Genomic DNA, 27,113 nt, shown 5'->3' on the forward strand with positions numbered 1-27,113 from the left:
AGCTGTCTGTGGGGGCCAAGCTCCTGAAGGGTGATTAGTAACATGTTCTCTCCTAAGTGTTCCTTAGGACATTTGGAATCAATTAAATATTCAAATACTCATTTTCTCAGATCTCCGGCCAAGCCCAGCAGGTTTGTCAGGGGAGGGAGCTGGAGGCAGATAACTGCTAGTTCTCACACCACAATCTATAGCTGGAGATAGATTTAAAAATACACACTTTATACTCCCTGGGTCTGCAAGCAAACACTCCTGCAAAGCTAGAAATGATACGGAAAAACAAGAGCAGCCTAGGAGAGTAAAAGGAGTTGCACCATACCCCACAATTACTGCCATACAGAGTGTCCTACAAACAAACAAATGAATGCATTGGGCTAGTACAGTCAAATGGATGACTGTACTAGTTGATTGAGTGCAATGGTATTGCCTGGATTACTAAGAATAGTTTTTACATTTCTAATATATTGTATAAAATGACAATATGTTAGAGTATGTGTCATGGACTGTATGTATCTGGCCACAAAGCCTTAAATATTTACAATATGGCTCTTTTAAGTTTCAAACCCTTAGTTTAGATTGTTTTCATCATATGCACGTACATAACCATCGCTATTACTAATTACTATTATTATTAATAGTAATGACTAGGTGCATTGGGGAAGGAGAAATGATGTGCCCGTATATGCAGGCACTTTTGTTTAATGTCTGACCTACATTGTCACTTTTATTCATTGAAAAGTCTTTTAAAAGTATGCATTTGTACATCAAGGAAAGAACCAAAAAATACAATAGCTCAGAGAGGTTAAGTAATTTTCCAAGATTAAGGGGAGCTGTTAATTAAAACCAATGTAGTAGTATCTTTAAGAAGTGAAATCCCTTTCCCAATTATATGGTCTTTAGAAATCCACTATTTAAAATTGTTATTTTGGGTGAAGTTGAGTCAGAACACTCATCAATTGAACAGCTTCTTGGAACAGTTGCTTGAAATATAACTCAGGTTTTTTTGTTTTGTTTTTTAATTAAGCCAAGAATTAGCATGGAAAATGAGTTTGCACCTGACTTACTCTATTAAGTGGTGCAGTACAGGTCTCCTTTAACAGTATTTTGCTGAGTGTGAGCATAAGTATCAAAGTATCACAATTGCTTTTTCTTTATCCCGGTGAAATAGTTGAAAGTGAGTCCATGTAAGGGAAAAAAGAGAAGCAAAGTGCCGAAACAATCAACAAAGTCTAACAGTCGGACTGGAGTTATTCGTCCTCAATTCCACAGTGGTGGAAAGGACATCTTCCAAATGGCAGCTCATTTTACCTCCTTAATAATTGCATGTTTCCAGGTAAGTTTCTGGTTTTCCATCATGATAAATTAATACATCCTATTTTATGCTGGTGCCACAAATAAGTACTCTGAAAGGCTCAAAAGGTCCACATCCTCTGAAAAGCATCAGGTATCAAAATGCAGTCAGAAAAGATGGAATTAAATGAAAAAAGAGCTCCTTGTTAATGAAGTCGAGGTGTAGGACAGATTTATTAGCTTCCATTTCCCAAGTTGCATTCCGGTATATTTCCTGCCTGTATTTCCAAGTTCAGCAGGTCTGTTCCTAGGATTACTTTTTTAAAATACAATGTTTCAAAATACATGATGCAGCTATACACACTACACCTGCAGGGACACACTTGTGATGATAGAAAGTTTCTCTATTCACAAGGCAATGCTTTAACAGAAAATAGACTTTCTGTGTGATCTGCCAAGATCTTGCCATTCTTGAAAAGAACCGATATTGGTAACCAGTTATTACAAATGGTCTTAAAAATACTAAGTCAAGGGTTAACCCTCCCACAATGGTCATTAAATTAAATGGAGCTGTCTATCGTTTAGTGTCATTAATTCCTCTTTCCAACAGGTGATGACAAGACAAATAATTGAAATTATTAAGTAGACTTGTGATACTGTGACACAGATGACCACAGTACTCCTATTTGGGCCCAATTATTTTTATGCACATCATTCTTACTGAATTTTTCTTACTCTGTGTCAGGTACTATACTTTGATTCTTGAGAGCGAAAAATTAACAATAAAGTAAACCACCTCTCCTTGGAAAAATTATTCTAATTGCTTAAACAGAACTGTGAATGAGTAATTAGTACACTTTAAGCAAAGCTACTAAGATCAATGGAAATAACTAACAAAGAATTCTTTCTGCCTATAGAGACTAGAGAAAGGAACACACATGAGGGGACATCTAAAGGGTAAGTAACAATTACAAGAAAAATTTAAGGAAAGGCGGGTGACTATTGTATATACAGGACTGAGTTGTCTCATGGAATGATTGGCAATACACTGTCACTTAGACTGTACCTGTTTTAAATTTAAGCAAACATTAAGATTAGAAATTCAGTTATCAATTATAGTTCAAGTATTCAGTATGCATGTGTCTAAGTCTACCACATCAAACTGTGTGAAGAATTCTATCATTGCAGAAAGTTCCATCAGACAGCCGTGAATAAAAGCCATAAATTGGCAAGACTATCATCAGTTCATGGGGTCTTGAATGTATATTACAGCTTACACTTTAAGTAAGAATGATTTATAAACTACTGTATTCTACAAAGTCCCTTTAGGAATAGTCTTGGCGGACTCTAGCACTATAGCATTGCTATAATCTGTTTATCCACCAAACTTCTATATTTGAGTAAAAAATTTATTATCAAAAAGAATTTTATAAGGGGAAAAAACAAAAGGCTAAGCTGAATGGCAGTGCACAACTGTAAATCCCAGCCCAGAGACTGAGGCAGGAGGACCATGAGCCAGCCTAGACTATGTAGAGAGCTCCACATCAGCCTGGCCTATGCAGCGAGACCCTTACTTTAAAAAGCAAACAAGCAAACAAAAAACCCAAAAGGCTCAAAACCCACTGTTATGGGCAACTGAAAAAACTGTAATAGGTTTTGAAGCAGGGTAGGGAATAAATTTGGGTTTGGGTTTTAGAAATACTACCTCTCATAGTAGTGTGCAAGCTGTACCAAGAGACTGAACTGAACAAGACTAAGAGGCCAAAGAGGACATGATAAAAACTGTTCTAAGTGAAACTTTTAAAGAAATGCACGGTGAAGAATCTGCATCAGTAAATTTATTCTGTGTAAGATTTGTATGCATACACCAGGTATATTATTTCCACATAAAAACCAGCATTATGGTAGAAATTCTTAACATTTTAGCCATGCAACTCAAGATATTTGAAAAACCTCTCAAGATAACTATTTTAACAGATTCTTTAATCGTTACAAATCTATGCTTGCCCAATTATAATTTAAAAAATATTTTATTCATTACATTTATGATATACACATTCACATCTTTCCTGAAATTTTATCCAAAAAATAACTTTTCAATAACTTCAAAATATCCACATGTACCTCTTAGTAACATTATTTGTAAAACCAAAACTGTGTTATCACGTAGCAAGTGCCCAAGCCACACCATTCCTCATCACTGATATAACTGATATCCACTTTTATAAATAGCTCTCTTCCATCTTATTCCTATTTCAATATGCCAACCATCACTTCACTGATATCCCAGAGTTTTCTCGCTACAGACTCATCCATAGCTTTGGGCAATAGTTCTTCCTCCTTACAATCCCCAAAGTACTTTCCTGACACACCTTCTATCTCAGGTGAAGAGGCTAAATAGATGGACGTTTGGGCACCTTCCAGTGGACTTTTGAAAAAAGCCCATGACACCAAATTGAAAAGTGGTTTGGCTAGCAGTGGAATGTGTACGTACCTCCCAAGATTAGTTCGTACAATACCAGGATGTAACACATTGACAGTCACATTTGTGCCTTCTAAGCGGCGGGCTAGTTCTCTGGTGAAAAGAATGTTAGCCAATTTGCTCCGACTATAACAGAAGCTTTTATTATAGTTTTGTTCACTGTTCAAATCTTCAAAGTTGATGTCTCCATATTTATAAAGTTTGGAAGAAACAACCACAATCCTGCTAGGAGCTGAACTTTTCAGGAGTCCAAGCAGAAGATTGGTGAGTAGGAAGTGCCCCAGATGGTTCACACCAAACTGCATCTCAAACCCATCTTCAGTCTTCATATAAGGGCACTGGAAGATCCCTGCATTATTGATCAAAACATCCAGCCTGGGTTCCTCCTTTATAAATGCCAAAAAGAGAATGCAGAATTATGAAAACAGGCCTTCAATTGATCTTCCTGTTCATGATAAAAATGTTTTAATAAAAAAAAGAATTTGAGACTAAAAGTATTTAATTTCAGTTTTTAGCCTATGGATAAGTCAATTATTTGAAACATTGCCAATCTTATTTTTAATTAGTGGGGGAAGGGATTACTTTGAAGGATGTTCTTTAGACAAACATTGATATTTGCAATCTCACTCAACAGCTCCTTCTCATTTATTAAAATAATAATAACATATTTCTCAATGGTAATCTTCAAGTAAGAAATGCAGAAACTAAATTCAAGACAATTTCTGGTCTTATGTTTTTACAACTTAATGATTACAAATATGTAACTGGCATTTCCCTAGAAAGTTGATCTTCTGGTCAGTATCAAGGTCTTTGTTAAAACAGAAACTATGGGGATGAGGCACTCCTGCAAATCCATATTTCTCCCCTTAATTTCAGGTTAACTAGGAAAATATCAATTTGGGAGTTATCATTTTAATCTGAGGTCATATCAAAATTACAAAAAAAGTCCCTAAGATAAAATTTTTAAAACTTCCTGTAGAATACTAAAATTCCCCAAAATACTTCTATGAATTTCCAACAATTGAGAGAAAAATAGAAATAAAAAGATATCCATAATAGGGGTCTAGCCTTCTGCTTTTCTCATGTAACCTAACCTACTTCCAATAACTTCATATAAGCATCCTGAAGCACATAAGCTAGGTGATGTGCCCATTGTCACAGAGCTTCTAGGAGGCAAAACAAAGAATTAGACCAGAAGATGAAATCCTAAGACACCTATACCCCTCCTGATTAGTAAGCTAGATTGGCTTTCTAACTGGGATTTTTAAAATGATGCTAGAAACTAGGGACATCATGTACAATTGAAGGGTCAGCATTGTTTATTCTAAGACCTGCTAGTATCAACACCAAGGGCAAAGTTAAGATTGCTTTATTTGACAGTCCTCTTAAGTATAAATGGCACCATGAGAACAGAATGACTTCAAGGCATTTCCTTAAAATTGGGGCCAGCAATAGAGATCAGAGACTGGAGAGAACATCACGAATAAATCAAAAGATTTGTTAAAATTAGGTAACATAAAAAAAATTAGAAATATAGTGTCTCATACATGAGTCTCACAACAGTAAAGGAGGCAAAAGACAACAAATACCTTTAACCTCTGACTCTACAGCGCAGTCTCTTTTTTTCCTAAGTGAATACTCTTTTTAAGCTTCAAGAGGTCCCCACTTAAGAGTCAGAATTTTGTTCATTGGTACCCTGGAATCTTCCCAAATTAATGTCCTAAAATTTACTGTGCTCATAGGGAAGTCTTTTTATTCCTTAAATCATATAAGCTAGTTCTCTCTAGCCCTTTACTGGCACTTTCTGTCTTTGTTGATAGACAGAGAAAAAGAAATATACAACATGGTCCAGGTGTAAAGGCATGGTGACGACCCAAGATTAAATTAATTCCAGGTCAAATTTCAACTTTCATTGGTCTTTTTGCCAAGTATGAGTGAAAAGAAAAATGTGTTAAATTTCACAACTGTTATCAAAGCCTACCTGTTGGAGGATTAATTATTTCTCATTCTGGTCTCTGTAAAAACCTTTAGGCTTTCCAATGGTCAACTTCAAAAAGAAGGCAAGAGTTCACTGATAGGGGAAAGAAAGGAGTGTTCTTTTTCACTAATCCTTTGGAAGGGTTCCTGAATTAATCATTTCTCAACCATCATTCTTTACTGGGCTTGTGTTATTTTAAACTTTATAATTTACTATTTCTTAAATTCTAGGAGATAAATGACACAAATACCAAGAATACCAACTTGTGAGAAGTCTGTGCTTCCATTTTTTTTCCTTCTATTTATAGTCACTGAACTTCAAAGTCAAGAAGAAATATAAATGCTTACAAGCAAGGACAATTTAGTTATCTCTTTGTAACTACATTGTTACTTATTTTTTCTTTGGTTCTGCTTCAAGTCACCAAAGTGGCAAAGGTTTTAGGAATAAGAAGCATATCCAGCCCCATTTATATTTTAATACAGCATAAGAAGACACACTTCTAATATTCCCACAATCTTTCATACATTACTATTGCTTCTTAACCTTTTATATGATAATGAAATACCACCAATAACACAAACCTAACTCCCTTGATCTGCAACAGTGGCCAAGCTGCAACATGATGCTCCATTCCAGAGCACTGCAGCAACAAACTCCTAAGATGCTGTGGAACATTTTAAATTGCCAAGGAAAACAGTGATACTCTGTTCAATGCTCAAAAAATTTCTAGCTTCAAGTGGTTCAAAACTTCAGCATTATATTCTATTCTTCTTTGACAAGATCATTTCTGAGGTTTTAAGTTATTAGTAGCTATTGTAATAAAAAGTAGGTGTGAGGCTAAAAACCTATGTAGAACAGGAAACCAGGGTGGTCATGTCCAATCTGACTGCAAGGTTGGAGATGCTGGTGCAGTGACAAACAGGCACACATTTCCCACTGATAAATTATGGCTATTTAAGAATAAAGACATCATTTTTTTTTTGAATTTTTTTTTTCAAACAGCTACTGAGTTGTTAGGACTTCAGTACTTTTTAGATTGTTCAGATCTAACTCCTTAATAAATGAACTTGTAGATATTTCTTTAGGCCCAAGGATATCATGCAAAAATTACTGAGAAAGTTTGGAAACTTCTGCTCTTGATTCAAGAGATTTCATTTCTCACAGGCACCTTTACTGTGTCAACTAATTTTATATGTCTCTCTGCAAGAAGCCCTCTACCTCAATCTCAACTAAGGACTCCCACTTCAGTGGGGTACTTAACACTTGCTCACAGAAATCTTCACACTCCACCACCAGTTAGGAGTATAGAATAGGGGTTAAAAGAAAGGTCTCTGAAGACAGGCCACAGGTATGTTACTTAGCCTTTCTGTGCCTTAATTTCCTATTGTGAAACACAGATAATGATGCTTACTTCACAGGGTTACTGTGAGGACCTAATGACACGGCCAAAGGCATTTTAATTTCCTTTTTTTTAAATGTCTGAAATGCTTGACACACATCTTTGTATACAGTAAATATTCAAAATACACTAGGCATTACATTGTTTTTATTCCTACCCTTGTTTGGACCATGACCACAAGGACTGCAACCTGATTCTACTTGGAGATCAGGCCAGACAGAGTCTGGTTAAGGGACAGTGCTAAAGTGGTGGTAAGTGGCACTGCCTACCTCTGCATAAAAGAAAACAAAAAGAAAAAAAAAAAGGAAAAAGGAAGAAAGAGAGAAAAACAGACAAGAAACACTGAAAAGGGGGCTGATCCAAGGTTCTTAGCTGTCTACTCTCCCGCAGCCCCTCAGACTCCATGAGAGAAGGCATGATTTGACACATGTTCACTTCTGACACAGGAAAAACAGTTCAGAGACCGGGTGATGACTCCTGGCTGGGCCCACACAATCCAAAGAACAGTTCAAACACTAGCTTATTTATCATTTTCGTCCGGGGCCCATTTCTTCCTCAACATCCTCAGAGGTCAGAAGACGGCCCTCCGGGTCCTCCTTTCTCAGGCCTGCACCTCTTTGCCATCAGAGTGGTGGTGTCTTCCTACTCAGCCTCCGCCATTGCCAAGGTCACCCCCGGGCTCCAGGGCCCCTCCTACAGCGCTCCCCACCCCGCCCTCCCTCCTGGGCAGCTGGGCTCCGCAAGACCCACACCTGGAGCAGCTCCTGGCAGAAGGCGCGCACTGAGCGCAGCGAGGCGAGATCCAGCTCCTTGATGACGAGCTCGCCTGGCCCACCGGCGTCCGGGCCAGGGCTGGGGTCACCAGCCTGCCGGAGCTCGCGGCGGAGCTGGCCCGCCGCCTCCTCGGCGCGCGCACGGTCCCGGCAGCCCATGATCACCCGAGCCCCCAAGCGCAGCAGCTCGGCCGCCGTGGCGCGGCCCAAACCGCTGTTCGCTCCGGTGATCAGCACGGTCTTTCCGCGCATGAGGCCGGAGTCCCCGCCTCCGTGCAGCCGCTGGGCCCTGGTCCCTCCAATGCGCCGGGCCGCCAACCACAGCGTCCCACCCAGAGCGGCCAGTAGTGCTACAGCGGTAGCCACTGCCATAGCCTTCTGGGCCGGGACCCAGTGGGCCCTGAACTAGGATTCCGGGGCCGAGGCAGCCACCACAGCGCTAAGGGCTCTGGGACGCGGCCGACCGTCTCCTGAAGGTGTGCGCCGGGCATGCTGGGACTTGTAGTTTACACCCTGAGGCCACCTGATTGGTTAGGAGAGGCTGGCGCTCTCTATCACGCGCCGTCTGTGGCACCTGGCTACTGGCTGTGGGAAAGCAGGATGAATGCTTTTAGTTTATAGAAATTTCTGGGTAAGCCCAGTAATCAATGCCACTCTTCTGAGATCTGTAAACAGTTCAGTTTACTTTCACCTGTTGGTCTCTACCCATCTGAATTGTGAGGTTATTTTTAATTTTCCTTGATGCACAAGGCTTCAAAATTTACAACATGAGTCAGTTGTAGAGAGAATGGGCCAATGGATTTCTGACTTTAGGTGTACCAGAATCACGTGGAAGTGTGGGGGAGGAGGGTGCGTGTAAAACAAAAGGAAAACAAATTTCAGTTCCTCATTTTCAGAATTTTCTAGTGCTACAGGTTTGGGATGAGGTCAGAGAATGTGCTTTCCTGACAGTCTCCCAGGTGATGCCCTGGGACCCACACTTGAGGATCACTGAAGATGAGTATTATGATCTTAGTCCCTATATAAAAAGTTGTCCTCAAATGATCTTATTTGGCACTGGTAGAGCCACCATGGGAGAAGCTTGCACTTATTGTACACAGACTTCTGAGAAGCCCACAATTGCCTCCATACCACCTCCATGAGACTATTACACGTACTCATGGAGGGCAAAATACTTTGTACACTGTCAAAATGCTTTATAAATGTCAGGGTTTAATGCCACAAGAATCAATGTCAAGGCCTCAAACTCATAGCTTTAAATGAAGAACTCTTAAAAGAGTTCATCTGCTCACCCAATATGTGCCAAACTCTGCCTGTGCCCCTTGCTGTGTGAGTGGCATGGATAAATAGGATACCATTTTTGTTCTCAGGGTGCTTACCGGATAGTAAAGAATATTCCCCTCCACTGAAGATTCTTCAGAACAATCAAAGGGAGGCTTTAGTTGTGTAGTTTGAAATAAACTCCCCAGCTGATTTTGATCAACCACCTTCCACTTCCTTCAAGGATGTAACAAGCATCTAGTAGACATAGAAAAGGTATAGATCCAGACATCCAGTTTCTTTTGAGTACTAAGAAGTGGTCAGAGGTGGGAAGGAGCACACCACTGGGATTTAGAACATGGCACTAGGAACAGGATTCTGGAGAGGGGACCCTTTCTTCCATCCTTCCCCCTATAAGAAGTGGCCACATAAAGTCCTTGAGCCCCAAGCACATGTTTTTCCTCTTTCTCTTCCATTCCACCCATTCCCATATTGCCCACCCTTTAAAGCCCATCTCAGGTGTGTCTTTGCTAACCACTTCCAGCCTATACTGATTTTTGCCTCCTTAACTTCATGTGTGACTCTCATCGGCAGTAAGGACAAACAGCCCTCTAGTGTTGGCTATTTGAGTTTGAGTTTTCTCTGCCAGGATGTTAAGGTTTTAAATTTCCCAAAGGATGGGATTCTGACTGTGTCCCTCTTGTGGTCTTTACATAAGCTAATGCATAAGAAAACAATAGGTATTCAGTAAGTGTCACAACTGATATATTTTGGACTGTTTCACATCAAATTAGGGAGAGCAAAAGATGAAGAAGACAGTTGTGGTCTTCTCTAAAGTAGAGCCAGGGATGGAGTATATATGTATAGTTAAGGTACAGATGGAGGTAGAAATAGAGCTGGAGAGAATATGAGAACAAGAGAAAAGGACTTCTTAGATCTGCTATGTAGCTTACATACGGAGCTTAATGGAATGACTAATCCCCTCCAGATGGATCCAAAGGCCATGGAATTAGTAACAACTCTATTTGGAAGCCTGCATAACAGAGAAAAGAGACATATGCTTCTTTTGAAATAAGTAAAATTGAATCTTGGCCCTACCACTGATTAGCTGTATATTAGATCAGATTTTTGGACATTCTATTTAGTAGTTTTGAATGTTAAGTTTCTCATCAAAAGAAGGACGAATAATACTATGTCAGAGATATTTAATTTGATAAGAAAATAAGGTAACATGAAAATTACCAGCTAATGTATGGTATATTATGGTTAATAACCAATCATGTTTTGTTGAAAATATTGGTCCAACCTGCCAGGCCCAAAGCTAGAGACTTCAAATATGAAGCGCTGTGGTCCACAGATGTTGAACACACACAAAGAAAGCATAAAAAAAACCTTCTGTCTAGAACTGATCTTACAAAGTACCCTGTTGGAACAACCACCTGATTTATTTCCAAATGAGCAGTTTCAAAAATTGGTACACTCCTGCAAGTAGAATGACATTCTCATTTTAAATTGGTCAAAAATGCTGGATATAGAGGCAACTGACTAAAAAATTCCCTAGTTTTCAGAGCTCATTCTACCTTTGTAAATCACTACTCTAGGTGATGATTCATTTAAGCAACCAACATCCAAAAAAGAGCACTGTTTTATGAAACTAAGCTTCTGAAACAGCCCCTTAAAGGGCATTCAAGTGCTAAGCTTACCCTGAAGAGTCATACTTATAACTTACACAGAGAAAGGTACAATGGTATTCAATAGCATTGATAGCTTAAAAAGAAGTAGCTTGAAGGTAACTTGACAGTTCAAAATGTTTCCAAAAATGAAGAGATAACCTTCCTAAAGGAGCTAAATTTTGAGGTCCAATCTTCTACCTCATTATTCTTGACAGCCAACAGAAGTGTCATTTGAAATATTATTTCTTCTCCCTATCACTGAGTGTTGTATTTTTGACCAATGCCATAAGGTACATGAGCTGCTGTGATGGTGCCAAATTTGTGTGCTGAGTCAATGTGGAACATCTGGTCATCAAAGAAGATGTGGGGCCGGATCTTCACCAAGATGGGACCTTTGGGAGCTCCAGCAAGGAAAAGAGCTTCATCTATCTCTAGACCCCAGCGGCGAAGGGTCTTCAACACACGGGCGCCTGAACTGGCTGCACTTCTGGCTGTAATCAGGTAGGTCCTAATGGGACAAAGTAACCGTTCATCTTTGGCATAAAACTTCTTTTGCAGTCTGCCTAAGTCTTCCAGAAAGCCTTTCAAGGGACCCTGTGAAAAGAAATATATCACAGCGATGAACCAGTGAGCCAAAATAATTATTTAAAAAACAGAGGCTTATATGAACCTAGAAAAGACATAATTCATGACATACAGTGTTACTGGACCAACCATACAATGTTAAAGCTCCCTGCATTTGTACAAATGTATTTCCTGATACACAGCTATCCTTGCATTCCAGGAAAAATAAATAAAACCTAGGTTGATCATATAATTTATCATCTAAACCAAGATATTTTAAGTGTAAAAGTGTTTATAAATAATTAAACCAGCACAGTAGACATAAACCATCCATGATTAATGAGATAGATGGCAACTTGGAATAAACTCCTTTGGTCATCAAAATACTTTAAAAGTATACTTTTTTCTGTTTGGTCCAATGTGTTTTTGCACCCTGAATCCAACCTCATTTTATTTTTACAGTTACTTTTTATATTTTCATACTTGCTTTCATTTTCAATCTTTCTGAGCACTTAATGTTAGCTATATCTCTTTTATAAAGCACAGAATTGGATTTTACAATGTAATCCAATATGAAAGTGTTGTATTTTAGAATAGTTGTTGAATTTTAGCTCATTTACATTTATTCATATTACAAATATACTTGATATTGGCTCTGTTTTATTGTTCTGTTGCATTTCTCAAGTCTGAAAATTTTGAGGCATTCACTAACAAGTGTCTTGCTTCTTAGTATGTGTGTATGTGTGGTTCTTCTGACATTTAAGAAGTTTTACTTTATTTCACTTTAAAATACCTATAACATTTTACAGTATCCTCAGTCCTGAATTTTTTTTTAATATCTTGATTCTATTACTGTTTGTTAGTTTTTGAGACAAGTTTTGTGGCCAGGATGGTCTTAAGCTTGACATCCTCCTGCTGGAGCCTCCCAATGTTGGGATTACATATGTGTTCTATAACACCCAGTTTGCAAAGAGAAATAATGACATTAAGAATTTTTTTCAGTCTGACTCTAATTTTCTGTTTCTTCTCCATCATCTAATTGTAGTTACTTTATTTACTCTTTATTCAGGCCTGCTTTTAAATCAACTTTATTTTTTAAAAAATATGTTTTTAGATCAACTTAATTTTATCCTCAGATTGGCTGTTCTAACTAAAGATATCATTATACTGTATAGTATTTCTTTTACAAATATTTTTTGGCACTAGCTATATAAATCCTACATTAAGACATGTAATATTTGCCCCTCCATGTTACCCTAGACCCACCCATTGTTTTAGTTTTAAATTCATGACTAATTATATTGTATGCCAAATTGTGCATTAGTTCATCCAGTCATCCTCATATTGGCCAATCTCTGTTGTAGAACACTAGTTTTCTCAAGAGAACTCTTACAGGAAATAATCTTTGAGAGTTTGGTATGTCCTTAACTATATAGCTTCTTCCTCTGAATCAACTTTTGGTTGAAAATAGATTCCACAATTTATATTTTCTGTCCTTAAGATTTTATAAGTAGTGTTTTGACCATTGAGAGAAGCTGTTAAGGAGTTTGAGGGCAGTTTGATGCCCACTTCCTCACCACAATTTAAGGTTTTTACTCTTTGTTGGTGGGCAGCTCAAAGAATTATTCATGTTTGAAGTCAACTAATTTCACTTGGCCATGTCTTGGTCATGATTATTCTGGCTTTATTTCTCTATCAGAAAATATGGGCCTTTATCATTAATATTTTAGTAGTTTAGTATATACATTAATATCTTCAGAGAATTCAAGGATGTCTTCTTGACTTATATTTTTATGTAATTTTTCATGTTCACATTTAACTGTACCACACCTGACATAATTTCAATGATACTCTCTGGGATGCTGCTAATGCATATGTTAGATTCTTTATATACACAAGCACAATATGAGTATATACATAGTGTTCATATACACACACACATACACACAATATATATGCATATATCCATATATCCATACATGCATCTGTCTCTCTCTCTATGTATGTGTGTGTGTGTGTGTGTGTGTGTGTGTGTGTGTGTGTGTGTGGTGTATATATATATATATATGCCTCTCACCTTCAGGAAGTAAATTTTACTTACTGTTCTGTTATATGTAGCTGCAGAGAGTGCAGAATCAAGCAAATATTCACATAATAAGTCATATTTTCAAAAAATAGTATGGTTCTTTTTTGGCAACAAAAGAAAAACTGGTCTAGTTACTGTTGGCAGCCACTCTAGTCCCATTTTGTTTTTGAAACACAGAGAGGCTCAGTTCTCTTTGCTGCATTCACAAATTTTCCAAAAGGAATAAATGAGGAATGCTGAGTTTATGTTATCATATTAAAACCAGGAGGCTCTCCCATCCTCTCTTACTTCTATTCTTGAGTATGTTTCATAATTTGTATATTTATACACTAGTAAACTGTATAATTTATCAATAAAGCAAAGATATGTTAATGAATGTTATTAAAATACTTCTCTGAGGAGATATAAGATTTAAAGCATTTGGAATCTTCCTAAGGTATGGAAAGCTAAAGAGATTATTGTCTCTACCCCAAATAACAAGAAAACTCAAACAATCTGAAAAACATCATAACTAAACTCCAAGAGAGAGCTGAGATCAAAGGGCAACCAACTAGCATTGAATCATAGGAAGACAGGCATCTTTCCAACGAGAAATGGAATGTAAGAACTGGCATTCATTTGGCAGGACATTGAAGAAGACAATGTATAAGCATGTATGAAAATTTCAGGTAATTTATAAATAAATCAAAACTTGGGGGATGCAACTACAGTATGTGTAGAGGAAATTTTAAAGCACCAAAGTGCTTAGTTTAGAAAAGAAGTCTCAAAACAATACCTCAGGTTTTGCATTTAAAATCTTAACAAAAGCTAGCTCATTATAAAGCTAAATTAAAATTGGTGAATCTCTGACCATCTTAACTAAAACTAAAATAAGTATAGCAAAGGCATCAATTACTAATATCAGAAATGAACTTGGGGAAACATCACTAAAGAGTCTATAAACATTAAAAACATAATAAAAAAATAAAAACTTTGCATTTATGAAGTTGCTTATATGTAATTGACAAATTCCTTGAAAAACATAAATTCATATTCAGAGAGAAAAAAGGAATGAACAAAAGGGCAAAAAGAAAATCTAGACATTAGTTCTGTAACTTTTAAAATAATTGAATTTATTAGTTAAAAGCCTTCCAACAAAGAAAAGTCCAGGCCTATTTGGCTTCTCTAGAAAGGTTTATCAAGCATTTAAAATAGTTTTACATTTTATGAGATCAGTATTACCTTATTATCAAAATCAGATTAAGATACTACAAGAAAATTACAGGTCCATTTCCTTCATGAATATGAAGGCAAAAATTTCTGAATTTTAATAAATTGGACTCAACAATAGATGAGAGGATCACAGCATATGGCCATCTTGAATTTATACCAAAAATGCAGCATTTTCAATCCATCAGCGTCAAATCAGAAAAGACACATGATATTCTCAATAAATGCAAAAAAGGCTCAGATCAAAAACCAACATGCAGTTATTATAAAGACCCTTAAAAATAAGAATAGAAAATAACCCTTCAACTTGACAAAGTACATCAAGAAGAACCTGTAGATATTGCGAGACACTGAATGATGCCTTAGAAGAGCAGGGAATAAGGGAAGGAAGCCCGCTTTCATGACTTTCTGAGCATTGTATTAAATAACTAGCAAGGTAATGAGGCAAGAAAGATAAAGACACACAACAAGGAAAGAGAAATAAAACTACCTTTACTCACAGTCAAGCATGTCTGCTTAGAAAATCTCAAATAATCCACAAAATTGTTAGTAATACAAAGTCAGTTTAACCATGCTGCAAGTTATATGGTCAATACACAAATACCATCTGTGTCTCTGCACATTTGTAATAAACAAGTAACTGACCATTAAGGATTTTAAAAGTTATCTCTATAATAGTACCAAAAATTGTGAAATGCCTAGGTATAAATCTGGTAAACATGTATTATCTGTATGGTGAAACCTATAAAACATTGATGAAATGTTTTTTAAATGACCTAAATAAATGGAAAGTATACCATGACCTGAAAAACTCAATATTATAAAAGTATCTATTCTTCCTGTATTTAGCTATAAATTCAATACCAATAAAAATTCCAGTAGGATTTTTTTCCTCAGAAATAGGCAAGCTCCTTCTTAAATCTATATGAAAATGCAAGGAAATGAGGCTATCATAAACAGTTTTGGGAAGTAAGTCAGAGAACTAATACCATCTGATTTTAGGACCTACTCTAAATCTATAAAATCAGGATGGTATTTATATTGGTAAAAAGATGGATACCTATATTAAAGGAACAGAACAGAAAATCAGCCTTTTCAACAAATAATGAAAGAACGAGTAGTATATTCATAAGCCAAAAAAATGAACCACAGCTAACACTTTATTCAAATACAATATTAACTCAAAATTGACTGTAACTCTAAGAATAAAATCTAACATATTTCTGTGCAATAGTATGGGAGAAAATCTTGCTGATCTTGGATGGCAAATATTTCTTAGATATGACTTTGAAGACACAGTTCATACGAGATCAAATTGATAAATCTAACCACATAACTTAAGTGTCCCTTATTTAAGGTTCAGTGACAAGATAGTAAAATGTGCCAGCTTTCAATAAGTCTATTAATACTTTTATAAAGGCAAGCAAAAATAATAGTATTTAAGTTCATTAAGGTTTAAAACAAACTGACAAAGGACAATTCTATTTCTTGGGAAGATTCATAGACTAAAACTGAAGGATCCATCACTTCAGATTGTTTGCACAACATTTTGATGTTTCAAATTTACTTTGGTTCAGAAGTTATTAAGTTTTGTTCTTCTCAGACCTTGGTTTTAACACTTCAGTTCATGGATGAATTCCTAAAAACCTAAATATTTGCTTTTGGTTTGATTCGGCGTTCATAGTTTGTGCTTCTTTGAGGCTATCTGATTGGATTCAGACCCTCAGTTTTGCAGATTTTCCCAATTAAGACAATGCCTTGCTTAAATTTGGGGTCAAGGACTGAGAGATCCAGAAGAATGTTTAATGACCTATTTAATGTTTAAAGAACCTATTACCTTGCAAACAGCTTATTGGTAAGCTGTGTTCCCTCTGTTACTCATATCCTGGAGGGGGTCAACTCACTATCATAGAAAGATCATAGAAGCATTTCCCAAAGGATATTTAAAAGGAGGTCAACATTTGAAAGAAAAGTTGTGAGCAGTGGGTGCTTCAAAATGAGGAATTCACCAATGACAGAAAACTGCAATGAGGAGGAGCTTGTCTAAAATAGTTTAAAAGTCCATTGCCATGAACAAATATTTCTATTCGTATGTTAGGAAATGAGGATATGAAAATTAACTGGAGCTCACCGAACTTACCTGAGCAAGAGGCTTATTCTCAAACAATGTTTCATGCTGAAAGAATTTGTCTAGCCCATGCTCCTTGGTAATGTGCTCAGCCTCGTCAGAGAAGAGTACAGCATCGCCATCAAAGGCCACACGGAGCTGTGTGTCACAATAAGCCATGTCTTTGGCTCCATCAAACATCGTTGCAGAGGCAATTCCTGGCAGATTATGGGGATTAATTAATTTTCTTCTCAGGGCCATGAGTTGTAGTTTTTCCCCATTAAAATGAAATCTTCCCATCACTGATGTTTTTTCTCTAGCAATTACCAGATGGCTCCACTGCTCTTCACAAACACCCATCTCAGAAGAGGTATCTGTGCACTGCTTCTATTTCTTCAAATGGGTCGTAAGGCAATTACTGAAAATGCCTCCCCCTCCAGGAAAGTTAAAACTTAAAGCACAAGCATAAAGGCTGTCACATGTGGAAACACTTAGCAGAAGACCCAAAAGTATAAACCACCTAATCCTATGTGAAACCCAAGGTAAGTGGCCATCAGTACAACTCTTATTAACTAGAGAGAGAAAACAGACTAATACCTTCTTGTATTGCTTCTTGTACTTTTTCAGAATCTGCAGAAAGGTACAGGTTGGTGAGATATGCCTTCAAATAGCCAATGGGGCTTTTTCCACCAGTCAAACAGAAGCGGTCAATTAGTAAACCTATTATTAGGTAAGACAGACTTGGTTATGGCCTAGACTAAAAATAAAACACCATAAATCTAAATGAAAGTTCCCTTAGGGATAACCAAGTTTATCTGTAAATCTCAGTTCATTTTAAAATCTTTATAAATGAAAGCTATCTTAGAAATAATTGAAGGTTTAAAATTATTTTCATAGCATCAATATTGAGAAACTTCGCAGGTATTTCACATACCAGGGTATGTTTGGTTCATTATACTTTATGACCTATATTCATATAGACCATGCCAAGTTACTCTTGGAATTTCCTGGCCAGTAATATCCTCAGTATAGAGAAGGAGGCTGACACAGAGAACTTGTCTAACCCACTGGCTGCTAAGCATGGAGCAGACTTGAGCTAATGCTTCTGTTACATGAACTATGACCTGAGACTCTGTTTTCAGTATCCTTTCTTCAGTAACAATATAATAATATTAATAAGTAGGATTTAAACTATTTTAAATACCTAAAATTGTTACTCCTTCCCAACTTGAAAATTTTAATGCGATTATTAGCAGATTCAACATAATATACTATTAAATACCTTTCAAATAAGTAACAATTTAAAAAATACCAGCTGTTGGTGAGAAAATTATAAAATAGCAACCAACCTATGCAATGATGAAGGTATAAATTGGTACTAATTGTCAAAAAGTAATCTGACAATATGAATCAAGAGCTTTTACATTTATTCCTTTTGATCCAGGGATTCCTTTTTTTTTTTCAGGTATTTATCCAAAGGAAATGATGTAAAACTCTGATAAAGATTTATGTAGAAAGGTCTTAACTTGGGGTTATTTAGAAAAGCAAAATGTGACAACCAATGTAAGAATTATTAGATAAAGCATAGCATCATGCATATAATAAAATATTATGTATCTATTCAAAGTCTTTTTAAGATGCATGTGATATAAAGCAGACTATCAAGTCTAGTCAGCTGTTTGACATTTGTATGAGCCAAGAGTAAGGGTTAGGGTTGGGGTTAAGATCAGGGTCATGGCTAGGGTTAGAATTTTATAGGTAGGATGTATCAACAGTGGGGCTGGACGTGTCTGTTTTGGTGTTAACAAAATACTCTCAATTGTCACTTAAGCCAATGTTGGGTGTAAGTGACACAAAAGTGGATTCTATAAATTTTAAATAATATTAATGTAATGATCCAGAAAATATTTGATAACTCTGCAACTTCAGAAATGATTGAACATTGTCCCTCTTCTCAAGGAGACCACAGTTTATTATGGAGCCAGGCATATAAAAAGTTAATGATACCATAGACCACAGGACAGAAAGATACAGATTGTGTTTAGCACCCAACAAAGGGAAATAACTAACTCTTGTGGGTAAAGGGTTGTTATTCCATGAATAAGGCTGTTTGAGAAGGCAGCCCTCTGCTGATGGTTCATCGGCAGAATCAACCAGTATACTTTGTGCTTCCAGCCTAAAAGGATCCAATTTGATGAGGGACAGCTAATCAATATCATCTACTAACCCAAGTAAGACTATGTATCTTAAATTAACAATTTTTGGTTGAAATATAATGGCACTGGCAATAATCTCAGCATTCAGGATACTAAAGCAGGAGGATTTAGAGTTTGAGGCTAGCCTGGGCTACATAGTGAGACTTTGTCTCAAAAAACCAAAAAATAGTTTTCATTTATTATTATATTTATGCTGGACCTTTTATATACATTTTCACTTTTCACTTCATGACACTATGAAGGCTGCATCTAAAAAGGCAGTTTTAAAAATGTATGTCCCAGTATGATATCAGCCATATAATTAGGATAATATAAAATAAAATTCAATAACTGGTAATATATCTTGATTATTTATAAATATGCTCAATTTGATTTTAGAATTTAAATGTGCACCATTTAAACCTAATTTTGACTTGACATACCCACAAGACTGGGTCTGTCACTTAAAAAACAGGATAATGGTGACCCAAATAGGAAGGAAGGTAATTTCACGGTAGGAAAAATGGAAACGTTAAGAGAAAGTGACACATTGACGGAAATGCTGTGGAGACTAGAGCTAATCAAAATTTCCATGTAAAGGAGTAAAGACAATTTTGCTGACATGAGTATGGATTTGTGTATGGAGAAAGAACAGCCAGGAGAATCAGATTTTTAAGAGTGGGGAGGAGAGGTGAAAACCTTTAAACCCTTACTATGGATCTGTGGTGAGCAAGAAGTTTGATCACACGGAGGAAGCTTTTGGGGTTACGGCTCCTTGAAGTCAAGTTCAGAAGTGAAAAACATAAAAAAGAGAAATATATTACAGGACCTGGGATTAAGACTTTGAAATTCACACTTGACAAGTTAAGTCCAGAGCTTTGAGCCTAACTCTGTGCTGAAGTTAGAAGTGAACATGGCCTTTCTTGTTCTGACATAGGCAAATAAACATTCCTCACGCAGAAGGGGGTGTTGGTATCAAAGACACTGCATTGGTTAGGCCACGGTTAGCAAAATAACATGGCTTGTCTCTTCCAGAGCTGTAAGCTGGTTTTCCACGTGGTATTTATTTTACTTACCATAGTGATTGACGCTGTTTATAAGCCGCACTCCCACTTGGGCATGGTTATTAGTCATCAGTACAATATCAAATAAGTCCTGTTCATTAGGATACAGATCACGGAGTCTAGAGTTGACATGCTGCAGCGCCTGCAGGTTACAAACACGGGTGTGTGTAAAGAGGATCAGGCAAGATGGGCATTGGGAGACTGGAGAAAAAGAGTCATCAGAGTCAAGGTCAAGCTCTGCAGAGTCCTCGCTGAGAGATCATGACTCCTTAAAGGCATCATTATGACACTAATTTTATATTTCCTGCCTCCTATCCATGGGCCTCCATCAAAGTACACATAGGAAGTTTTTGTTGAAAATTATTACAATATTTAGTTTACTAGAATTATCTCAGGAATAGGTAGAGAGAAGGATCAGGCTAGCCCTTTTATGGTTGTCATTTTCTGTTCATTTGGTTTCTAAAATCTGCCTTTATTGATCATCTAATGATTATTTTTATTGCAAAAAATATAGAACACTTTGGGAGTTTACATGTCATCCTTGCACACAGGCCAGACTAATCATCTCTGTAGTGCTCCAGTTTTTACATATGTATGGCAGAAGGGAGTTCTTTGACTGCATTTTAACCATGAATTTTTAGAATAGGCTTGTGGTTTCCTCTCCTGCTTGTATTGAGTCTGATAGGTACTTTCTGCCCACAACTTGTACAGGTGTCATTTGTTTTTGGCATGCTTATGATTATGTTATTATGTAATAATTGCATAAGTGATGAGGGGAACAGTCATAAGTGCTACATGCTTCAGGGTACATCCATGTCTCTAAGTGTCAGGACCTCTTGATTTTCTTAATATACTATGTCTGGGGCCGGCATAAAAGTGAATTCCATCTCATTTTAATAAGGCATTTTGTTTTTTACTACACAGGATTATAACCTCATTACTGTTTGCTAGCTCTCCTACAGATCCAGCAAAGCTACTATGTCAAATGACTAGGACTCCACTTAGGGCTAAGTCAAGATCCCAATCCAGGGCTGACTGCTCAAGTCCTTTCCTTCTCTGGCCAGAAGCGTTTGTGAAAGAACAAATGGGATCTGGTCTACTGGAAAGGGACAAGAATGGCAAGGGTTGTAAAGGAGTGATCAGGGAAGGTGAGTGAGCTCCCAGGGGTTTTCCTGGGTCCTTCTCTTGCCACCCATGGCCTTTGTGAGGTCCAAGCCGGCTTGCACAGTACCTTGACAAAGCGGAAGGCCGGCCCTGGGGTCAGGATGACATTCTCATTGGTGAGCTGATAGTCCATGTACTTTTCCAGTCCCTCTTCCTCGTAGATTCTCCTGTCGTCCACCATGTTGAAGAGTGCTCGGGATGAGACAGCGATGGTGATGGCATGTTTGGGTTTGGGCTGCCGGGAAAGGCAAGCACAAGAGGACAGTCAGACAGGAAGGCCTGGGGGTGGAAAGACCTGGGTCTGACTTCTTTCCACCATGGACAGGCGGGGGTCGGACAGGGTAGGGCTGCGGGGCTGCAGAAGGGGTGCTCACCGGCCGTGGTCGTGAGCTGCTGGGGGTCTTCTCATACTGCTTCCTTACGGCTGCCCAGTAGGCCTCATCCTCGTCATCTTCCTCCCACTGCTGCCGCTGCTGCAGTTCCGACAGGCATGAGCGGTCCAGGTCGACGGAGGTGGGGTAGAGCATGCGGCGCTGGGCATAGGACCGCCACTCGGTGGGAGGCGTGTGCGGGTACTCGCGTTGCTGCTGATGCGAGTCTCGGGAGTCGCAACTGTGTGCGTAGTCCCGCGTCTGCGGGTCACGGGAGTCCCGCACGTCCGGCACTATGCCGTGAGCCCAGGCCTCTGGGTTTTCGTAAGCCGGCTTCCCGGTGGGCCGCCTGGTGGGATCCGTCTCTGGGGGCGTGGGAGGCCGCGAATCCAGAGGTGTGACGGGCCGAGGGGGCTGGGACTGCGAGGGCTGCGCGGACAGCTGCCCAGGAGGCGAGGACTCATGCTGGCTGGGAGAAGAGGACGAAGTCCGGGAGGTGGCCGAGCTGATGGGTTGCTGGAGCAAGAAAGTGGAAGTCTAAATTCGAGGCTCCAGTTCCACCTGGCTCCCCTTTTCACCCATTCTTAGATCTTAAATGAGTCCTGGTTCACCTCAGTTTTAAGGGCTCAGGTATTTCTAAGTGCCAAGAATTCCGTATTGCTGTTAGATACAGACTAACTGCTTTCATTGTCCTCTAGCTCCCCTCATCCGCAACTCATTGGTCTATCTGGCAACACCTCCTTTGTGGGCTGTGAGTAGTAAGTAGCACACAGGTTCTTTTCCTTACTCTTAGGCAAGAGGAACAGAAGTTACAAAGTTCTGTCCTTTGCCTGCCATATACTTGCCCAGTCAGAAGGCTTGAGTAAAAGAATAGACTTTGCTTGACCAGTGCCTCCAGTTAACTCCATGTCAGACTGGGTCAGACATTCATAGAAGAACACTACTGTACCACATTGGGGGCCTCCCTCACCCCATTTTCCATGTGAATAATGCAGGGGCTGTTGAGAAAGTGAGGAGCTGGTCTTCTCACTGCTTTCAAAGCTGCACATGTCAGATCAATAGCAATAATTATCTTCCTAAATTTGGAAGGAATCGTTCTAGAGAAAGGACCCCTTTACTATGGTGTGCAAGAATTTTTTTTATTAGGCTTCCCTATGTCACTTTCAGGTTTAATGATTGTTTCACATGTGACTGAAAAGAAGTATTCTTAGTCAGATTATTGAGCCAAACTTGACCGATGGATTGAATATAAATACATATTGTCTTATTTTCTTTACCTCTGAAAATAATCTCAAAACTACTATATAATTTTGCTAATGTGGTCAGGCCTAGTTAAGAGCCCAGAGCACAAACAATCTAATGCTGTTTTTTTTTTTTCTTTTGTTGACCTTTCCACCCCGTTTTTGGAGAGCCATGGGTGCCCAATACAAATTGTTGAGTGGATGGAGTTCAGAAGAAAAGAGCATGAAGCCTCTAGACTCTGCGTATTAATCTGAACTCTACAATTTATTACTGTGAAACTTCTGCAAGTTCCCAGGTGCTTCAGTTCTCTCAACAGTAAACAAAGCTTATCAGGGAATTCTCTGGAGGGCAAATTAGCTAAGACAAGCATAGAACAAGGCCTGGCACATAGAATGACTCAATAGATGTGTACCACTCTTATTTATCACCCATTCTTCCCTCTCTAGCTCTACCTTAGTATTGGTGATCCTGCTTCTGGGCTCATCTACTGATGGAGCCCCAGTGGATGGGCTCCATGATGTTCGGGGCCACTCATTGTGCACAACATACCCTCGAGAATCTGTCTTTGGCACTGTTGGTAATTCTTGAGATCCCTGTCAAAGGGAGAAGACAAGAGTGGAAGGTGGAGGTGTGATTCCCACCACCCCCTTCTTCCATGTAGGTGCCTATTGAAAAACCATGTCAGACTAAAAATAGCAGCAACCATTGAAAAGACGCTAGCTTTTACCACCCTGTGTACTGCTCTAGCTCTAACCCAATCCTGACCTCTGTGTGAAGCAACAAAGTGGAGAACCACCCAGAACAACATCCAAAACCAAGAAACAAATGTGGTAGCTCATAGATTTTTTTAACCTGTGACGACTCATCTATGAAATTTAGTGGAGTTGGTCATCTTTCCTTCCTTTTCCCCACTTCCTTCCTTAAGGACAAGCCTATTAACAGGTACTGAAATGGCCTATGTGCTGATTTTACCATTCCACAAAGGTGAGGCTGCAGAAGGGCTCTAAGGCAGCTACAGATCAGGACCTGGAATCTTCCAGCCTTTCTTTCGGAAGGACACCATCGATAGGCCAGTGGAAGAGTTTCTGTTTCCCACATCCTTCCCCTATGGCTCCCCTCCCAAATCAGTCATGCGATCTCTGCTCACCCTGGTCATGGTGCTCTGCTGGCCCTGATCCCACAACAGGCACATGTGAATATAAATACGGATTGTGCGGCAGGGGCTAGTTCCCTCAGCTGCACAATGGCAGTGTCTACACGACGGGTGACCCCACATGTTGCAACATCTCAGCCAGTGATTCGGATTGACTGCACGCCTCATCTGAAAGATTGTGCAGAAAATGGTCAATGTGATGGCCAGATTTCCCTTCCCTCCCTGATGTGAACAAAGACGAGTCTCCTCCCATTGGCTGAGTAGAGGAGACTGCAGCATTTCTACACTGCATATTCTGCACGAATGTGGACTGTGGACTGGAGGGAAGGGCAGGGACCAGCTTCTCCTGAATGTGTCCTTAACCTTCTCATGAGGACATCAGTTTGTCCCTAGTACGGATCTGACCAGTTCAGTTTTCTCTCCCAGAACTCCCCTGCCCTTTGGTATTTTCCCTTTGCTTTGTGCTCTTTAGTTTTCTCACCGGTGTTGCAGAAGTCAGCTCACCTGAGAACTCAGATGAGCTCCCGATTTATCACTTCCAGCTTTATCAGACTCCTTTCTTTTTTCTGGATCTAGATTGTCTTTTGAGTACCTCATTCCGGCCTCATTCTTAATATGGAAACAAAGAACATTAATTTTTAACATCAGGGCCTTAGAAAACCTTGGGTTTGGAAATAAAAGCATAAATAAAACACAGATTTTTTTTTCTTTTATATATACTCGCTAGACATTGTTTTTCCCTGTTCCAGCAAATATGAGAAAAATAACACAGTTCATAAAGAAGAATTATATAAAAATAATTACATATAAATTTCCTGGTTAATAGTTTTGAGATAGCATTAATCATTTAGAAATAGTAACATAAGAACTGATCTGTGAAGATTTTCCAGGGTCCAATTTATGTAGTATAAGTTTTTTTCTCCCAGTTACTCTGAATATTGCTACTTATGGAACTTCTCCTTTGTCATTGGACTTGAAATTCTTCTTTTGCTTTTTTCCTTTTTTCTTTCTTTTTTTGTGGCATTTTGAAATAGGCTCTCATTATGTATCCCAGGCTAGTCTCGAACTCACTATGTAGCTCACACTGGCCTTGAACTCGAGATTCTCTTGTCTCTGTCTCCCAAGTGCTGGGATTTACAGGCTTGTGCCACCACTGCTATTTTCTTAATAACTATAGTTCTAATTTTCTGTATATCTGAACCTCACCAATACTAATCTGGTTTTAAAAGGAAAAAAACCTTAATTTTGAAAAACTTTGTTGGCAGACATATCTTCTGTTCTTATCAAATTACTCTTAGCCTCTAGGACAAAAGGAATTTCTTACAGGGAAAACTGAGTAAGACAAGTAGATAACTCAGTACATAGAAATCTATTCAGATATTTATGTTTTCATTATCAATTGGAAGAGACTTATTGGAGCACCGTTTGTACTGTTTCATGCTAATTCATTAGCACTGATGTGATTAAACTTAGTCCTATTTATCTGTTTAAGGAGCTCACCATAAAGGTTAGGCCACAGTCCTCCCAGACCAGTCTGTATTCATACATTTATGCACTGTGCCATGCACCAGGAAATATCTCATCCATGTTAATTGAAGGAGAATATGAGCTGACTGGTTCTTGAATTGATTCTAAAATCTTTCCATCAACTCCCCCATACCAGTCCTATAATATCCTGTCATTTCTGACTCTAAGATATTTTAAATCCAATCCCTCTTTCTTCATCTCTATTATTGTCATGTAGCTAGGCCTAAGATCATCTTTTTTGTTTTTCTTTTTGGCAGTAGTAGGGTTTGAACTCAGGGCCTTGAGCTTGGTAGGCAAGCACTCTACCACTTGAGCTGCACCGCCAGCCCTTTTTGCTTTTTCAGTTATTCTTCAGATATGGTCTCTTGTCTACCTGCAGCTTACAATCTCACCACTCTTATCGTTTATGTCCTACTTTTGCCAAATGATTTTTATTTTCCTACATACCACCCTCATTTCCTTGTAATTGTCTCTTCTCTTCAATGGTCTTCAAAACTCAGCTGTTACCTGGAGGCAGTTCCTAGCATTAAACATTTCTCATGCCTATCTATGTCTTTTGTACAAGTTTTACTGAGCATGAATCACTGTGTATTCTTTATCCTACTAGACTGGCATTCTTCAGAGGCAGTCATTGTGTTTTTACTTCTTACCATTAGCACGGGCATATGCTCAGTAAGTGCTGATTAATTTGACTCACATACACCATATGCTTTTTCTATTCTTTTCCACTCCATTAACTTTTCATCTCTTTCCTCCATTTTTCTCTACATGTAACCATTATCTGAAATTATTTGATTTTTGTAGAACATTCCCAGAGAGAAAGGATGGACTAATATTTACATTTCCCCAACTCCCTAGGACACTCAACTCACTCACCTTCCTTTTTGGTTTCAAGGATGTTTGACTCATTTCTTTACTTATTGAAATTCTTTTGTTGTTACGCAGGTTTTCCTCTCCCCAGCTCCATTTCCTACCTTCCTTACTTAGCCTAGCTCTACGTTTAGAATGTCAAACTTATGACATCACATGTGATTCCATAGTAACAAACTGATTCTGTGTATACATAGCTATGTTTTTTTTTAAAAAAAACTAGAGCAATAGTGTTTTTCATATTTGAATACATCAATTCATTATCATTGTCTGCATTTTTAGGAATTGATTCCTAAACATTGTTCAAATGTTTAATATGTAACAATGTCAATTTTGCTATTTCCTTCTCTTTAAGTTTTATAAAGTATTGCTCTGTCATGCATCATATCAATCCCATTTGGGCTCTACATTTCCTGATACTGCCAAAAGGAATGGCAAACTTATTTGTGGACACAATCATTTATCACTGTTTATCCCATCAGACATTGGAGTGCTTTCTGTGGTTTGGGAGACTATTTTTGACAACTGGGATTTTGTTCTAGATAGGAAACTGAGATCTGAGCTTAGCTTTAATGTTTAGTTTTCTTGCCTATTGAGAAAGTCACTGTCAAAGCTCTTTCCTATTGCTGAACACAATAGAATTTTACCTGTGCTGTCTGTCTTTCCTGATGTTTTCCCTATCTGTAACCCTCAAAATACACGTTTATCC

The 27,113-nt window shown here is 38.4% G+C and overlaps 2 protein-coding genes and 1 non-coding gene across 3 annotated transcripts; all 3 read right to left on the reverse strand.

Annotated features, from left to right (window-relative positions):
• Positions 1 to 3,108: 3,108 nt before the first annotated feature.
• On the reverse strand, positions 3,109 to 8,411 carry Rdh14 (retinol dehydrogenase 14). The gene is made up of 2 exons (XM_020186542.2): positions 7,899 to 8,411; positions 3,109 to 4,155 (listed from the first exon to the last, which is right to left on the reverse strand). Exons 1-2 carry the CDS (start codon positions 8,289 to 8,291, stop codon positions 3,538 to 3,540), a joined length of 1,011 nt encoding a protein of 336 aa, XP_020042131.1. The 5' UTR covers positions 8,292 to 8,411; the 3' UTR covers positions 3,109 to 3,537.
• A 2,696-nt stretch (positions 8,412 to 11,107) lies between these two features.
• Positions 11,108 to 26,443, reverse strand: Nt5c1b (5'-nucleotidase, cytosolic IB). The gene is made up of 10 exons (XM_020186543.2): positions 26,411 to 26,443; positions 24,512 to 24,616; positions 24,002 to 24,175; positions 23,307 to 23,447; positions 21,616 to 22,128; positions 21,309 to 21,476; positions 20,090 to 20,219; positions 17,416 to 17,538; positions 16,852 to 17,036; positions 11,108 to 11,446 (listed from the first exon to the last, which is right to left on the reverse strand). Exons 1-10 carry the CDS (start codon positions 26,441 to 26,443, stop codon positions 11,108 to 11,110), a joined length of 1,911 nt encoding a protein of 636 aa, XP_020042132.2.
• On the reverse strand, positions 20,582 to 20,688 carry LOC141415218 (U6 spliceosomal RNA). Its single transcript, XR_012440225.1, has one exon. It is a non-coding gene; the product is annotated as a U6 spliceosomal RNA (small nuclear RNA).
• Positions 26,444 to 27,113: the final 670 nt, after the last annotated feature.

Source organism: Castor canadensis, chromosome 12 (genome assembly GCF_047511655.1).
Source record: "Castor canadensis chromosome 12, mCasCan1.hap1v2, whole genome shotgun sequence".
NCBI classification, from domain to species: domain Eukaryota; kingdom Metazoa; phylum Chordata; class Mammalia; order Rodentia; family Castoridae; genus Castor; species Castor canadensis.